This window comes from Drosophila yakuba, chromosome 2L, assembly GCF_016746365.2.
Source record: "Drosophila yakuba strain Tai18E2 chromosome 2L, Prin_Dyak_Tai18E2_2.1, whole genome shotgun sequence".
Lineage (NCBI taxonomy): Eukaryota > Metazoa > Arthropoda > Insecta > Diptera > Drosophilidae > Drosophila > Drosophila yakuba.
The window spans coordinates 3,354,216-3,370,877 of NC_052527.2; the positions used below are offsets into that span (position 1 = coordinate 3,354,216).

General features: G+C 43.4%; 3 protein-coding genes across 4 annotated transcripts; 2 read left to right on the top strand and 1 right to left on the bottom strand.

Annotated features, from left to right (window-relative positions):
* Window positions 1-629: 629 nt before the first annotated feature.
* On the top strand, window positions 630-14,366 carry LOC6526701 (platelet-derived growth factor receptor beta). The gene is made up of 15 exons (XM_002087768.4): window positions 630-1,652; window positions 10,140-10,401; window positions 10,579-10,681; window positions 10,800-11,042; window positions 11,109-11,292; window positions 11,691-11,923; window positions 11,989-12,029; window positions 12,089-12,243; window positions 12,306-12,345; window positions 12,401-12,566; window positions 12,625-12,779; window positions 12,860-13,091; window positions 13,156-13,282; window positions 13,341-13,446; window positions 13,537-14,366. The coding sequence occupies exons 2-15, from the start codon at window positions 10,177-10,179 to the stop codon at window positions 13,894-13,896; spliced, it is 2,370 nt and encodes a 789-aa protein (XP_002087804.2). The 5' UTR covers window positions 630-1,652; window positions 10,140-10,176; the 3' UTR covers window positions 13,897-14,366.
* LOC6526700 (facilitated trehalose transporter Tret1) lies at window positions 5,980-8,539 on the top strand. The gene is made up of 5 exons (XM_002087767.3): window positions 5,980-6,285; window positions 6,570-6,802; window positions 6,869-6,999; window positions 7,482-7,834; window positions 7,890-8,539. The coding sequence occupies exons 1-5, from the start codon at window positions 6,213-6,215 to the stop codon at window positions 8,507-8,509; spliced, it is 1,410 nt and encodes a 469-aa protein (XP_002087803.1). The 5' UTR covers window positions 5,980-6,212; the 3' UTR covers window positions 8,510-8,539.
* On the bottom strand, window positions 14,052-16,597 carry LOC6526703 (fidgetin-like protein 1). Of its 2 annotated transcripts, none has more exons than XM_039370861.1 (8): window positions 16,438-16,597; window positions 15,919-16,372; window positions 15,661-15,803; window positions 15,506-15,600; window positions 15,194-15,441; window positions 14,678-15,097; window positions 14,368-14,504; window positions 14,052-14,250 (listed from the first exon to the last, which is right to left on the bottom strand). In XM_039370861.1, exons 1-7 carry the CDS (start codon window positions 16,494-16,496, stop codon window positions 14,385-14,387), a joined length of 1,539 nt encoding a protein of 512 aa, XP_039226795.1. In that variant the 5' UTR covers window positions 16,497-16,597; the 3' UTR covers window positions 14,052-14,250; window positions 14,368-14,384. The 2 variants fall into 2 exon arrangements, with proteins under 2 accessions (XP_039226795.1, XP_002087806.1); XM_002087770.3 differs by having other exon boundaries at window positions 15,152-15,441; window positions 16,438-16,594.
* Window positions 16,598-16,662: the final 65 nt, after the last annotated feature.

Genomic DNA, 16,662 nt, shown 5'->3' on the forward strand with positions numbered 1-16,662 from the left:
GTTCAGTTTTTGTTTACGATTCTCTGCGGCGGGGTTGTTTTCATTCTCACTAGTGTTTTCCCTGCTCTTTTTGGGGAATTTCTGATGCGGGGAGGTTTTCCATGCCAACTCCTTTGTTTTCCTGCCCGCCAGTGTGCAATTACAGCTCGCAGTCAAACAAAGAACGACGAAAAACCAGTCAAACCAGTTTTTTTTTTATGACTATGGCACTGCTCAGCTGGCAAATGCCAGTCAAAACGTTTGAACTGAATATTGCACATATATTTTGTTTGCCAATATTACTCAAGTGCTGTAATATTTGATTGGGGTTATCTCTTTAGCAATCTCAGAATTTGAAATAAAACGTTTTTCTTTGTCTGCCATCTGGCAACTTAACTAAAACATTCAAAAATGCGTTAGCGCATTTATCGCTGCACCAAAACCCACCACCAATTTACAGCGTTGCCATACTTGATTTTTTATCTACTCGCAGTGGCGGGAAAATTCAAATTACCATTCTGTATTCACTTGCAGGAATACTTAACTTAATACGGTTGTTAGGTATTTTAAAATTGATTTATTTATTTATATTTTAAAATGTGGGCTAAATATGCAGAATTTTGGGGTAGAACTTAAGAATACCCAAGAATATCAGCTCAGCAGGGATTCCTCCTAAAGAATCAGAGTAATGTACAATTTCTAACAGAAAAATAAAACCATTTGCTTATTAATATTAAGTAGATTGCACCCTGTTCCTCGAGATACACCACTATTTCCCATTTATCGAGCGCAGACTGTACCATTCACACGCATCCGGCAACCAAAGAAAACAATGCGTACAGTGGAGCTTTTGCGTAAAAGCTCGCAGTAAATGCAAAAGCAAAGGTTGGCAGTCGGCAGTTGTTATCATTCGGCCAAAACCGCTTGTTGCTTCAACTTGTCCCGGACTCCGTGGCGGATACGTAATTTTTACCGGTAGAGTTAATAAATCGTTTAATCGTCTGAAAAAAGGTTATTCGCGCGTAAATCAAAACAGTGAGAGTTCGAAATTGATTATGATTTGTGATTAAATCATGCCTGACTAATAGGTAGATTAAATCATGCCTGGCTAATAGGTAAAGTGAAAGGGAGGAAGGAAGGAGTTAATATAAAATCATAATATTATTAGTGCATGTGCATGCAGAGTAAGTTTGTTATCCTGCGGAAACGGAAATGCAACAAATTAATCTGCATATCATAAGCATCAATGAAAGTGCCCGTTGAATGGTGAAATGGTGAAAAAATCACGGAAATCATTAATAATGGAAATCAAACAAGATTAAAAATAAATATACAAGAGTAAACAAAACGTGGAAGTTGTTTGTGGAATATACGTGTATATGAACGGAAATATAATTATTTTGCAAATATCCCGCATAAGTGCCGAGTGTTGGGCTATCCATTTCCCGCCCCTTTGAAAAGCACCCAGTGTTTGTTTCTTTTATTTCGCCCAAAAATTATACAAATTCGACGAGTGAATGTTTACTGGCCCAGTGGATGGGGCAAGCAAAGAGTCCAAAAAAGTGTTGGACGTAAACAAAAAAACGTGAAAACCTAAAATTATTGCCTGCGAGGCCATCAGCTGAAAAGTCAACAATCTGGAGGAGACTCGAGCGAAGAGTAAACCGCAAATGGTGAGTTCCACATAGAAGAATCCCACTTGATGGAGTCGCGGTTTCTGGGCTTGAGCCTTCAATGTTCTTGATTAGATAGCGAAGAAACCCTCGCTTTTGGTTTTTTTTCTTTGATTTGGTTTTTGGGTGGCATACAAGCACAAGGAATTTCTCGGAACTCCCCCTCTAGTAATTTCTCATGTTCGGTGCATTACTTTTATCGTTCGGTTATTGATGATCGCTTCAATTGCGGCGCAAACTGCGTAATTGATATTCCAGTTGACTCCGATCAATCTAGATGGGGCGATGATTTCTCACCCAGGTAATTGCCACACATGCCACGCCCCCTTTGGGTACACCAAAATTGCTCTTCTCGTGCGGCACTTACCCCATCGATTTGCCATGGTCGCTGAAGGGGGGCGGGGGTGTGGGGTGTTTCAATTTTTATTAGATTGTGCCATGGTTATTTTCGATTTCGATTTTGGGCTTGCAATTCTTTTTTTTTGTTTTTTTTTTCGGCGCGGTAGCGGCCACTTTAAGTGATAAGCAAAGTGTCGCCATTTTCGCCCAGCATTTGTGATTGTGCGTATGTATATGTACATATATAGGCGCTATATATTATGTATTCTGTCAGGGCAGTTACTTCACTAATTATTGAACTAAAAATTATCACACTGCTCTGGCATGCTCGCAGCACCTGGCAGGGGTTCTCTCACCCCGGCGTTTTATTACAGCTTAAAAGCATGTTATTTATTATTGAGAGCATGGTCAACAAAGGTGGAGGCAACCACACAAGTACAGTATCAATATATATACATATACATATACGCTATATACCCAGCACATGATTAAGTAGCCCCATTTAATCTACTTAAACACGCGCACCAATTGATAAATAATGGCAGTCAAAGACCAAACAGCGACATTTCTGGGCCCATTGCTTGGAATTGAACAATTAGCTGGATTTAATCCCCCAAATTCCTTGATCCCCTTATTTTAACTTTTGAGAACAGGCTCGGATGTTTTGGCCTCTGGGGAATGATATTTCAGCTGCATAAAACTATTGAGTGCCTTTGTTTCTTATTCCATCAAAGCGCAAACAAAGTTTATGTAGGCAAAAAACAAATTAAGTCCCCGAAGCCTTTTAAGCCGAAATTCATTTTAATATCCGAGAGCAAAGAGATTAAAAAGCCATTTTATTGTAAGCGAAATCAAAGTTGTAAGTCTGAAACAAAAACATTGTTTAATTGAAGAGCAAAGTTGTGTAAACAGGCAATTGTTTTGCAGAAACAAAGGCATAAATATATGAAAGTTTAAAATATTTTATTAATATTCCAACCACAATTATGCTGCTACTTAAAATCCTACCTAAAATCTAACCGTCAGCTTACATTGGAATCTCTTAGTTCTTCGATTTGCCAAGCATATGTCCATATGTTGAAAAGAAATCAAAGTGTTTTCCAAAATAACTCAGTCCTGATAAATCGCAATTCACACAGATGTTTGCTAGCGTCATAGCCAAGTTTTCCCTCTGATTTTTTGTTATTGTCAAATTGTTTTCACTTCGTGTGTATTTCGCTTACTATCTCACAAACACAACACAATGCTTGTACGAGTATATAACGCCCCACTCGTCCCAGTATCTCATCAATTATTTTGCGAGTAGTTGCCATTGGACCCAGACATTGAAAGCTTTAAAAGGCTCCCTCGTATTGCAAACAGTTCCAGGGACTATGAAAATCACAAAAACTTTGGCACTAGAGCGCCCATTTTACTACTGAATGATTTAATACTTATTACGCTGACTAAAAGCCAAATCAGATGTACGAGTATTACAACCAATTGCGATCATTACTCGGACTAAGCTTGGAGCCAAAAAGCAAAGCCTTCTACAAAGGGACTTCTGAATGAATATGAATTTAAATCATTGCAACTCTGAGAAATTAATGCAGTTTTTTAAGTCCTTAATCCAATTGGGAAACCAATTTGGAACCTAGCCAAAATTCATGTCGCTCAGGTGTATGCATATATTGCTGATATACTCGTACATTGGCAATTAGGGGGAATTTCCAAATTGTGTTTTATGGACACATTTATATCTGGACATCACCAGTTTGTTGGGCAGCGCACATTCATCCCTGGTTTAAAGTCCACTTTCGGGCACTTAAGGTTGTTTGCTGGCTTATCTGACAAAGTCTGCACAGAAATAGCAAACGAAACCCCAAATTAGTTGTACATTGCTTTATGAACCTCATATCTAAGACAATACTTTTGAAAAGCGCTTATATTGTCATATGTGCACACTTTCGCCTCGGCAACAGGCAAATTTTTAGTTTTTTGGCTTGCGGCCGCAAGCTGAAAGCTGTGTGCACTTTTTCCCATCGAAATCAAAAAAACCGGCAAACCAAAACAAATTGTTCAAGTTGCCGTGAAATGGAATACAAATTGAACTTATCAATAAATCGAGTGGGCGATAACGATTAGAAACCAAATATAAAAACAAAAAAAAAAAACGGCGCAATGACGCGACCAAAATTCGAACCGAGCCCAAAAACCCAAGAGCAGCGAATTTCTACACAATACTCCTATCAAAATGGGGGACCCCAGTCTCAGGTGGAAAAAACAGCAGTAGAGATAAGGGCTTAAAGTCGTTCCCCTTGACAGTTGTATATTTTCCATTTTGCAGCATATGGAAGACAAAAGTATTGAATCCCCGATCCTGTCAAGAACATGTTTTTTTTTATAAAGACAGATTTTGCCTTTCTCGTCAGAAAACTAGTAAATAGTAAGTGTGATATGTTGGCAGTGGCTGGCACTCAGTGGCAGTGGAAACTTATCAATTGATTAAAATACAGGGCATTTAATTTATGAGTATCCCACGACTTGGTCTGGCCGTTCTCACCTCTGGCGGGCTTTAAAAGTCAGGTGGTTAGACAGAATCGAAATCAGGGCACCTACCTCACGTTGAAAGGCTGATACGGCTGATATCAGCACGCTTTATTTAAGGCTAACAATATCTGAAAATTCTACGTACATATGTATGCATTCATGTACGTTCTCAGCCCAAGTACCTTTCTCCCATTGATTGGCATGTTCTGTGCAGTTATCGCACTATGTGAAACAGCCAGTTTTAAAGCCTTCCATTTCTCCCACAACCCATTATCTGGACCGGGTTTACCGTCATGGCTGAAATGTGGAAGCAGTTGAAGCCCCAAATGGTTATATGTATGTGCATACAAAAAAGTGCTGGTCATTCGACCAAAGTGGACGTGATATTTAAAACCTATTGAGGCACAGCATAAAGGACCATGTCGATAATGGAATCGAATCTATTCAAATACCCTTCTTGGGCTGCACACAGTGTTAACTGAACAATAGCTCTGGTAAGTGAACACTGGAGGAAAGCAGGCATAATCAGGGGTTGTTGACAAATCAAAGTCCATACTAAATCATCGGGGCAATAAAATGAAACCAGTCAATCGATTCTTATCTATACAAAGTGGTCTTTATTTCCAAAAGTCATGGAACTGTAATATGTCATCTTTCGATATGTATTTTCCATTTCAGGGGGCCATTTGAAATTACATATTTGTTTATTTATCTGCATGGCATTCCAGTAAATGCTCAAACATTTTCGTTAGTACTTTTGTAAAAGTTTTAGTAAATCCTCTGCAGTTGAAGCAACAATGCTCATGTTATGATTCAAGCAACGTGCATAAGTGCTGCTACGACCAACACTCAATCAACACTCATATCTGTTCTCCCATTGTAAATGAATTCATCTCGGATTGTTTTGAAATTACCTACTCGAATTGGTCGCGTTTGCGGCAGAAAAGTGTTGCCACGTGTGTGTTTGCATATAATAACAGTGTCACCCCGTCGTGTTTGCTTATCATAATAGTGTTACTCCATTGTTCGTTGAGTGACGCCTTAAAAGCGCGCGTGTTTTGCTATTTGAACGCGCAAATGGTGTTTGAAGTGCAAGTAAATAGATGCGCGTAGGTCAGGGAATCCGCTGCAGAATCCGCGATACATAACTACAACTGAATTGTCACAACTGAAGCGAATCAACAAGTTTCCGTTGGGCAAAAGTCGTAAACAGAGGAGCAAATAGACGCCAGGCGAATCCGGAAGATTTACTGATGTGTGCCGAGTATTACGGAGCAACAGCTCTGGGCAGCGGGCCACCACCCATCCAGACAAGCGGTATGACGGATCTCGTAATCTGCAGCTGAATGTGGACTCCCAAACTGCGTAATCGTTGGCTGTTTCTTAGATGAAATAGTAGATGTTTACCCACAGATTTAGATATGAATACGGTATAAAGGGGGCTTCGCCGCCCATTTCACAAGCCATTTCCGTCGTAAAGCTGCACGGTTAAAGTCAAGGCGGAACCCTCAAGGACACAGAGCATGGAAAAAGGACATTTGAGCACAAAGTTTACACGCATGTGCTTGAAAAAAACCTAGGACCCTCTTCACACCGAGGATTTCCAACTGTGATAGACGAGATTCAAGGATTTAGCCGTAGACGTTACAAGTCATAGGATAATTTAATTAAATCCCAAGGACTCTCGCCAAAATGCTGCTCAACATATTCAAATCGGGCATCTTCCAGTGGCAGTATCGCCGCCAACTGCTGGTCTCTTTGAGTGGTATGTTAATGAAGATAAGACGGATTTACAGCTCAACTGGGAAGTGGAAAATTTTGAATCCATATCCATGTCATTTTGTGGACACAAAACACTTTTCATAAGTGAGATTCGCGGATGCCATGGCAACCAAGAGTTCCCAAAGTTGACACAAAGTTGATGGGTGAAAATTAAGTTTCCAATTTCACTCGTGTGCCTATGCAAATGAGGCACTTGAGCTGTCCATTCGCCCTCAAGAGTTGATGATGATGTCATGTGCTGATCTGAATGTTCTGTTCTGAATGTAGCCACCCTGATAACCTTCTGTCATGGCATCGCCCTGGGTTGGCTGTCGCCCATGCTGCCCAAGCTGCTCTCCCCGCAGGAGACACCACTCACCTTCTCCATCGACGTGAACGAGGCCTCCTGGCTGGGAGCAGTCATTAGCATCGGTGGCATTAGCGGCAACTTTTCGTATTCCTATCTGATGAACCGCTTTGGCCGCAAAGTTTCGATCTACGCTCTCGCAGTGCCGCACACGGTGAGTTTTCACTAACTTTTTCGTTGGTAACTAGTATCTGATGTGGTTTTCACTTGCACACCCAAGTGCATTTGGTTTCTGTTCTACTTCGCCCAGAGCATCGAGTGGCTCTATGTGGCAAGGGTGTGTGCCGGTCTAACAGGCGGCGGCATGTTCGTCGTTTTACCCATCTTCATTGGCGAAATCGCCGACAACAGGTTAGTAATAATATAAAAAATATTTCATGTACATACGTGCAATAAGTGACATGAAAAGAAGGAAGTTGTTAAAGATATCCAGATATCCGTTGCCAGGACAGACAATTGAATTCTGATATTTTTTACTATTATACCAAAGCCATTGTTCATGCAGCGCAGCGAACTCTGTCGTGCGCGGAATTTTCTATAAGCCACTTGTATGAATTTCCATTGTCCTTGGAAAATAAAAAGCTGGCTTTGTTGTACGTATGATCAAATTAGAGCTTTCCGTATTTTTCTGTTTTTTCATTGTTGACGTTGACATGCAAAAAAAACAAATAAAATATTATTTTTGCATACCAGCTTCACATGAGCTTGGCTTTTGCATAGTTCAATGTTTTGAAAACCGATCCACCTTTCCATTCTTGTGGAATTAATTGGCTTATGGAATGTTTCCTTATTGGATTTTGCCGTATAATAGATTTTTTCTCAAAACCCGCTAGCATTCGCGGTCGCCTGTGCTCCTTTTTCACGCTCACCATGAACACGGGAATAATGGTGGGCTTCGTGGTGTCCTCGCACATCGCTTACCACGTGATACCCTGTGCCGTTGTGGGTCTGCCCCTGCTGTACGTGTTCCTGGCCACCCGGTACCCGGAGCCACCGCAGCAGTTAATCCGATGGAAACGCGAGGAGGAGGCCGAGAAGTCACTGCGCTTCTATCGCCGGTGCGACGGACCCAATGTCTCCAAGGAGGCGGAGCGGGCCTATCAGAAGGAGTTGGACGAGATGCGGCTGGCCATTCAGCAGCAGAATAAGGACTCTGACGACAATGGTCTCTCCATGTCTGATTTCCGTAAGAGGTATTCCAAATACACAACAAAAGCATACTTATATCCACATCCTTGCAGTCACCAAGCGATCCTTGAAAGCCCTGGCCACGGGATTGGTTCTGATGATAGCCAACATCTTCACCGGCACCTTTGCCTTCAACAACTACATGTCCAACATCTTTGATGCCGTGCACACGCAGCTGGATCCCAATACGAACACCATTATCATTGGCGCTGTGCAGATCCTGGGCACTCTGGCCAGCATATACTTGGTGGATCGCTATGGACGCAAGATCCTGCTCATTGTGTCCTGTGCCGGCAGTGGCATTGGAACTTCCGCCTTTGGACTGTACGCCTTTTATGCGGAGGAGGAGAAGGCGGACCTATCGGCCTTTTCCGCCTGGCTACCCGTCACCCTGATGGCCTTTATCATCTTCATTGCCAACGTGGGCGTCATCTCGGTGACAATGGTGGTTTTGGTGGAGATCCTGCCGCAGAAGATCCGGGCGGTGGCCACCAGCTTCTGCCTGGGCTGCCTTAGTTTCTTCGCCTTCACCTCGCTGAAGACCTTCCCGCTGATGATGTTCCACCTGGGTCTGGCGGCCACCATGTGGTTCTGCGGCGTCGTCAGCGTCGTTTGCCTCTTCTATGTGGTGGTCTGCCTGGAGGAGACCAAGGGTCGTTCCATGTATGACTAATTCCCCGCTGAATAAAGTTCAGATAGTATATGTTGAGTGTGTTTTTCTCTGGACTGGGAGGGCATTAAACCAAAACAAAGCACCGGCTGGAAACAGAAGCCACGGGAGGAGCACCCAATAAAGTAGCTGGGCAGACAGGGCTTGATTTATGACACTCACACTAGCCACCTGTCAACAGACTTGTTGGCGTTTTTATTCATCAGCACTCCACATAATCCCCTGCAGCGTCGGATGAGTGGGACATGTGCAAGTGCTATGAAAATCTTTGGAAATTATTAAGCGTGTTTTAGCTACATGACCAAAAAAAATTCTTTACACAAACATCCTTTTCTACTAATGAGCTTATCCTGGAAAATATACCGAGTACTATATTAGTATACTACTACTTAGTGTACTACTTATTGCAAGTTCATAAGTTCTCATTATGATAAAGACATTCCTTTTTTCGAGTGGCTGCGAGTTCAAGTGAACTCGTTTTAGTCAACTTTTTCCCAAATAACCTCTCAAATCCAATTTATCTTGGAAGAGGTCGTTGCTTTTTCATGTTAAGACGAGGCATAAATAAAAAGAACCTGCTAAATCACCACGATTGCGATTGTCCACCGATGATATCAGCGAAAGCAGTGGACTGATACGATTCGTTATATTTTTGATTGTAGAAACGAAGAGGGAAATAATTCACAAATATGTCAGGGATGGGATTAAACTATAGTTAAGTTGTTTCAACATTGCTCCCTGTAATTGATGAATACCACAGTTGAATATTCCATATATACACATCGATTAGATAACACTGTGCAACATGGAAAAATTACTGCAAAGAACCCTACGATTTTTAGAATTTACTTTAACTTTAAGTTGGGGTATTCGTAAGCACCTTACATTTTTACAGAATTTTGCTGTAATTGGGGAAATCGATTTTTCAGTTGTCCAGTTCCTTAAATGCCACTTGTCCAGCGAAAAGAGGTTTACACATCGCTGTTTATGGGCAAAATGCCAAAGTAATTGATAAGACAGTGGGTGCACGTGCTCCGTTAACGTGCAATCATCTGAAAAGGTATCGCTTTTTGCTGTTTAGTAAACAACCTCTTCTGAGTGCAGTCGACTACTTTAAGCATTATTCTTACTTTAGAGCTTCTATTTTGCTTAGAACAAAAAGCAGTTACTTGCGCAAATATTTGGCTGGGGGAGACTCTCTGTGAAATTAGTTTTGGCTTCTCTTTGTGGGTGTAATTATAACCCAATTTTCAAGAAGTAGTTGCCCTTTTGAAAAGTTAATTCCACCGAAACAATTAAATGTATACCACCCTAATTTGGATCCATTTGCTTAGCTTCAACGCCCCACCTGCTCGCTTTCCCTCCCTGTTTACAGAGGTATTAGGTAACCTAATTTGTGTGCGCATTTCGGAGTTCACAAGAGGAAAAACAGCACAAAGGACGCGTTGTGCGAAAAAAGTAAAAGTCTCCACTTCCCGTGTGTCATCACAAATCGATTAATTAGAGGGAAAATGAAGCGCATATACCACGAATGCTTTGGTTAAACTATAATCATTTATATTAAGAAACTTGTTTAAGGAAAACCCACGCAGTTCATTGAAAAATGAGTACAAAATATCCCTCTCTCTTGCAGTGAACGCCGTTAATTATGTGGAAATTTGGCCATCAGAATGCATCATTCGACCAACATTCCGAATAGGATTGTGCTGATTTTCCTGCTGCTACTAGCACACAATACCTTTGGCCAAGTTTCCAGGGAGAACGTCACCAGTCCCACAATGATATCACTGGTCCAGACCTCGCAAAAGGAGTCTGAGCAGATGGACTCGCATCGGTATGCTACGGGTTTGCCGGAGCCAGTTGCCATGGAGCCTCTAACCAGGATGCGTCCACACGTGAGTACACACAAAAGCGTCTCAAAGGTGACATGTCAAAGAATATTTTGTAATACAAAAGACTTATTCCAGACCGGGTTTTATTTGGTAAATAGCTGGAATGACTGTTTTATTGACCGCTTTATTACTGCATCTAGGAACTACTATTTTTGCAATTTCTACACTTTTTTTTTTTAGCAAAAACCAGATGGAGAAATCACAGAGCTGAGCACCAATGTGACGCTCTACATGGAGAAAATTCCACGTTTGCAGGTGCGATGGCAGGATAATTTGCCAGAAGGTGAGTGTACGCCCTTAATGCTACTTCTATTTAGTGACTCGTCTGACAGTTCCAAAAGCTACTTAAATACGGATACCAAATACTGCCAGAAACCGAATCAAATCTTCCTAATCCTTAGGTACTTCGTATAATGTCCTTGTAAGCGCGGTGAACAACAGTCGTTGTCCGGATGCGCCGTGCAGCGAGTACGGAATCAAACAGAAGAATGTGGCGCCCGAATCCCACATCGTTAACCTGCCAGTGAATCCCAACATGAACGTGGAGTCCGTGGACTGCAACTACATGTTTGGCTGCCAGTACCAGGTCATTGTGGAGACCTCCAACGCGATGGTCAGGAGATCTGCCCGCGTCTACATTCCACGTGAGTTCCTTTAGGGATCTATGTATGCCCCTCTTTTGTAATAACTTCTATACGTAATCGCATCAGAGTGCTTGGAGGGCAAATGCTCCTGCCAGCTGGCACCTACACCGCCAAAGGTCCTGGCCGTGGCCAAAATGCTTAGTAACGAGACCATCAGCATCAATATCTCAATCCTGGCCAGCGAGCTGTTGCGCAAGGAACAGGACTCGCATCTGCACGAGACATTGAGGGCATATAAAATGCAGTTGAAGTGAGTACTCGCAGCGGGTGGGATTTTTAGTGAGGAGAGCCCCATAATGGAGCCATCATAATCCCAATTAACACGGGTAACTGAAATTACTGTGTTAAATGAAATTACATCTTCTGCTGCAGGCAAACTAATTGTTTGCTCAGTTGCTCATGATTTCAAAGTATACGTAGTCAATAGTTTTTCTGCAAACTGCAACCCCAAATCACTTTTGTTTGATATCAATAGAAATGCCAGGCATTTCGAGCATTCTTGAGCTTCAATGGAATTTAATCAAATTACAACGGCAGGAATTTCCTGAAGCCTACATTTTGTCGCCTCAGAAATGTGCCTCTAACCACGACGACCACAGAGGGTGTAAAATTATAGCTTTAATTAAGCGAATAACATACAAATTACAGAATCAATGAGGAGACAAATCCCTCGCTACCCTGGGGCGGCGTATTGAAGCATCTGATGACTCGCGTTTACAAACTCAGCGAACTGAACTTTCGGGCAACTCCCAAGGGATTCGAGGGCGTCATGAAGCTGGGACTGGGCACGCAGCTCAAGGAGAAGGCTTCCCTCAGCCTGCAGGCCGTCATCATCGATCCTTCGGGCTGCGAGGGACCACGCAGTGTTACCAAGGTGCCAGGTGAGTAAGTCTCACTCCTAAAGGTAATCTGCTGTAGCAAAAATGTCTATTTTTCATATGAAAAGTGCCTGCGAACCCCGTTCTGCTAACTGAAGGTGATAGTGTGGTAAGCCAGGATTATATGTCTGTATACGGTTCGAATATTCCCAATTCTTAACTGTCCAGAGCAACTCCATCGTTGTGATGAGCGCCATGCTGATTGCCATTATCATTGCTGGCCTGATAATGCTGCTCCTTCGCCGCCGAAGAGCCAGGACAACGGCCAAGCTGCGCAAGCAGGAGCAGATCTACATCCAGACCTTTGCCACCTCCGCCATAGAGTAAGTATTGAAAGCAGAAGATGCCTCAAGGAGCTGTTACGAGATGCACTTGTTCGTTTCAGGATGGAGGACAATGTCAATTACGTGGACAAGTATGTGGAGGTAGGTCATTTGAAGGTCTACAAAATCTGTATCCTAACCACAACTATTCATCCAGAAGTCGCAGGTCCTGGGATTGGCGGATATTTTCGAGGTTCCCCACTCGGCCATCCAGATTGGACGGATGTTGGGCGAGGGAGCCTTTGGCCAGGTGCACGAAGCTACGGCCATCAACTTGCGCCGGATGAGGGGCACCTCCATCGTGGCAGTGAAGCAACTGAAACGTGAGCCATACTCGAAAGCTTAATTGGCCGAACAAAAAGGCTAAACTTTTCTCTTTAGCCAATCCCAAGTCGGATGAAGTAGCCGAGTATCTGGCCGAGATCGAGATGCTCAAGGGCGTGGGCACCCACCACAATGTGGTCTCCTTTCTGGGCTGCTGCACCATTAAGCCGCCATACCTGATGATAATGGAGTACGTAAACAAAGGAAACCTGGTAATTAAAGGCTTATTCATACTCATTCATAGCTCACAATTCAGAACAAACACTTAATGCTGACTATGATTTGCATTCAGTTAAGCTATTTGAGAACTGTGCGTCAGGAGGCCAGCAAACTGAGGAAGAGAAACGCCAATTACACATCCTGCAGACCGATTACCAACAGGACCAATAGCATGTCCTCCCCCAAATCACAAAGCGTGAACTACATCGAATTGAAGGCTTCCAGCCAGACCATAGATATGCCACAAGAAAACTCCAACGGACATATGAATGGCAACCGGCAGCCACATCCTTCCTTTGCCGAAAGTAAGCTGGAAGCACTGTTTATAACTTAGTTTGGTAGAGTCAGAGAATAAGCGAGTAATTTCAGCCACTTACACCATTGTCGAGGATGAAGATGCATTCGAGTATATATTGGACAACAAGGAACTGCATAATTTCGCCCTGCAAATTGCCAACGGCATGCGTTTCCTGGAAGAGCAGGAAATAACGCACCGGTATGATGTACTGACAGCTACTCTGTGAAATGACCATAATTTCTCTTCCCTTTTAAAGCGATTTGGCTGCACGCAATGTGCTTATTGACAGCAATAAGACGCTTAAAATTTCAGATTTCGGCCTTTCCAGGCACGGAATTTACACGAACACAAGGACGCGAAAGGTAAGTTAGTTGCAGTATTCCAAGTATATGCATTACGTAAGAGCTTAAGCTAAATAGTTCAAGACTTACTTGGTTTATATCTTCGCGTAGCTCCCACTTCGCTGGCTGTCCATTGAGGCGATTCGCGAGAATGTCTATTCCAGCAAGAGCGATATCTGGGCCTATGGCGTGGTGCTCTGGGAGATCGGCACCTTGGGCGCCTCGCCATATCCGACGATCAGCAACAGCGAGCTGATCCCATTCCTGATGGCGGGCAACCGACTCGAGCGACCGGAGATCTGCACCCCGCAGGTGTACACCATCATGCTGCAGTGCTGGCTGGAGGAGCCGGAGGAACGACCCACCTTCGACGCGCTGTACAAGGTGCTCAGTCCCAAGACCACCTACGTGGATATCAACAGTCTGAGTGATGATTACGTCTTTCCGCCAATCAGCGAGAATAGGGAATAAGCTCGTGTAGACCTCCTACGGAGGAAATAGTTTCTATGTCCATAATCGTTAGTTTCTAATTATGGAACGCTGCCTCTAAACGTCCTTATTCGTTAATGGTTATACGATTATCCGAAGTGTACAAATATCTCCGTCTGTGTGTGCATAATGCAGTGTTTAAATGTGCCGGAACAAAGTTATGAATTAAGTACAACTTGACTTAGTGTTTAGTCTGTAGGTTATAGTTTGTCAGCTCATTTTCGGATTAACTTCACTTGCGTAGTTTTCTGAGCTGTTTACGCATTAAGTTAATTAAGGACATTAAACTGACTTAACAGTCTATTACAATCCGTATACGAACGTAATTTTGATGTGCTGTGAGTTTTAAACGATGAAAATATATTGAAATTAATTGTATTTCATATTTTATTGTTAGTCTTCAATAAGCGTTTATGCGTTACTTCAGAGTATTAATAAAATTCAAAAGATTACCGTTTCTGTGTCTGCTTTTAATGTCGAACGCCGTAGATTTCATTCCAGGCCTCAAATTGCTTGCAGTCCTCTGCAGAAACACTTTTAGATATAACCCGTAGCGCCTGCTTAAAATCATCCATGGTTACGGCAGGCAGCTAAGGAAAAGAACAATAAAAACAAGGCATAAATATCTCTAGAATTTAACGTGGTTACGAAGCGATTATTTTGTTATATGGATGTTAAGATACTCGGAATTTATGTTTTCAGATTCCGCTTCACAAATTCGTAGCAATGCATAATTAACGTGCTTGCAAACAGCTGTGCATACCTGATGCGTTTCTATGACCTCCATTTGGTCGGGAGTCAATGAGCGAAGGGGAGCCATGGATGCATAGCGGCAAAGCGTATCCACGTCCGCCCCCGAATAACCATCGGTAAGCTCAGCCAGCTCGGTAATTTGCATGCCATCCAGGCTGTGCTTCACCTGCCGAATTAACTTTTCTATGATCTTTTGACGCGCTTCCATCGTGGGTAAGGGAACGTACAGACGCCGTACAAATCGCCGACGCACCGCCTCATCCAGCTCCTGCGGTCGGTTGGTGGCTCCTATTACCAGCACTCGGATTTCCTCATTACTTGCGGCACCGTCCAAGTGAATGAGAAACTCGTTTTTCAGGCGTAGAGTGCTCTCGTTTTCGTTTCCCGAACGTTTGGACAGCAGGGAATCCACCTCATCTATGAATATTATCTAAAATGTGTATAAGAAGTGTATTAGCTATAAATTTCAAAGTAAAATACATACAGCTGGTTGATGTGCAGCGGCCACGGCAAACAATGTCTTTACCAGCTTCTCGGCATCGCCAACCCACTTTGAGGTCAGACTGGACGGATTAATGCTGAAGAATTTGGCCTTTGCCTGGGAAGCAATGCTCTTGGCAATGAGTGTCTTGCCAGTGCCAGGTGGTCCGAACAGCAGAACGCCTCGCGGTGGACACCGCACTCCAGTGAACAAGTCAGGCCGCCGGAGAGGCATGATAATGGCTTCGAGGAATGTGGACTTTGCAGATTCCAGACCGGCAATATCTTCCCAAGCTGAAATCGGTGAACAGGTAGTTTATGAACAGAATGCTTCGCGGCCATTTAAGTACTGACATACCGACAGGCTTGAAATCGTGCATGCTTTCGCCGAGAATTTGCTCCACCATCTTGGAATCCAAGTGGGCCAATGCGGGCGGTATGCTGCTGCACCGTCTGTAAGGAATTGGAAACAATGAAATATGGTACGCCTGTGAATAATTGCACTATTCTCACGAGCTCGTGGAATTCTCATTATGCGCCACGGGCGATACGAAGTTAGAGCTAACTGTTCGCTTTCCACCCAGCGTTTTTTTCCGGAAATTCATCATTCCAGATGGGACAGTATCCATTTCACTTGTCGCCTGTCGACTCTTTTTCTGCAATATTAAAAAATAGAGGCGTTAGACTTTGAAGAGCTTTAAAATGCTGGTTTTTTGTGCGATTCAATTCAAGGAAGATGCATTTCAAACGTCCGCCTCTTCTGAAACAAACCTTTAAATCGTCCAGGATAAGTTGCTCCCGGGCAGTGCGAAAGCCAAAGCCGCTTTGGGGCGAGTTCTCTGTCGGGTATGGTGGCGCATCTGTCTCCGTTGTGGAATTAATCCTTTTTTTCGGGAGATGCTCCTCCGGTCTTGCCTTAATGGACTGTTTAATCGGGTTAGTACTTGCAACTTCCAACGGCGCAGCCTGCAGATCACTGGAGGCAACCTCTGTTGCCTCGCAACTCTCGTAGGAGCCCCTGCATTTGGGCTCAAAAGCCGCATCAGGAGGCATCTCGAACATGCTGTCTGCACAGGTAATCCCTGGACTCGTCCTGCGACTCTTTCGTATTGTTTGCTGGCAGCGCTCCAGGCGCTCCATCATTGCCTTCTCCGTGCTTTCGCATGTCAGCAGCCTGGCGTAGTGATCCTTCAGAACAGCGAAGTGGGTGGACTCGCTGCAGGATCTGGAGTGGGACATGTGGAGTCCTTTAGGAGCTCTCATAAGAATGATGTGTGAATTAAAACGTACCTGGTTTGCTGGCATATCAGCAGCAGTTGGGTGCGCCACGAGTTCTGTTCGTCGCTCATTTTATGACAAATAAAACAAGTAAAAACTTAAGTTTCTAAACAAAATTAAAAAGTAAAACTCGCGGCAAATACAGTAATCATCTGTTTAGCCGAGTTTCAAGCGCGATCGGTGGTATCGTTATCGATATGCACTTATGACATGTTTCCACCAGCTTGCAGTACTTTC

Coding starts and splice junctions, on each gene's coding strand:
- LOC6526700 (XM_002087767.3), top strand. CDS start 6,213: ATGCTGCTCAACATATTCAAATCGGGCATCTTCCAGTGGCAGTATCGC. Junction 6,286..6,569: donor ACTGCTGGTCTCTTTGAGTG/GTATGTTAATGA, acceptor TTCTGAATGTAG/CCACCCTGATAACCTTCTGT. Junction 7,835..7,889: donor TCTCTCCATGTCTGATTTCC/GTAAGAGGTATT, acceptor ACATCCTTGCAG/TCACCAAGCGATCCTTGAAA.
- LOC6526701 (XM_002087768.4), top strand. CDS start 10,177: ATGCATCATTCGACCAACATTCCGAATAGGATTGTGCTGATTTTCCTG. Junction 13,283..13,340: donor GAGCAGGAAATAACGCACCG/GTATGATGTACT, acceptor TCCCTTTTAAAG/CGATTTGGCTGCACGCAATG. Junction 13,447..13,536: donor CGAACACAAGGACGCGAAAG/GTAAGTTAGTTG, acceptor ATCTTCGCGTAG/CTCCCACTTCGCTGGCTGTC.
- LOC6526703 (XM_002087770.3), bottom strand. CDS start 16,496: ATGAGCGACGAACAGAACTCGTGGCGCACCCAACTGCTGCTGATATGC. Junction 15,804..15,918: donor TTATCCTGGACGATTTAAAG/GTTTGTTTCAGA, acceptor TTAATATTGCAG/AAAAAGAGTCGACAGGCGAC. Junction 15,442..15,505: donor GCACGATTTCAAGCCTGTCG/GTATGTCAGTAC, acceptor CACCGATTTCAG/CTTGGGAAGATATTGCCGGT.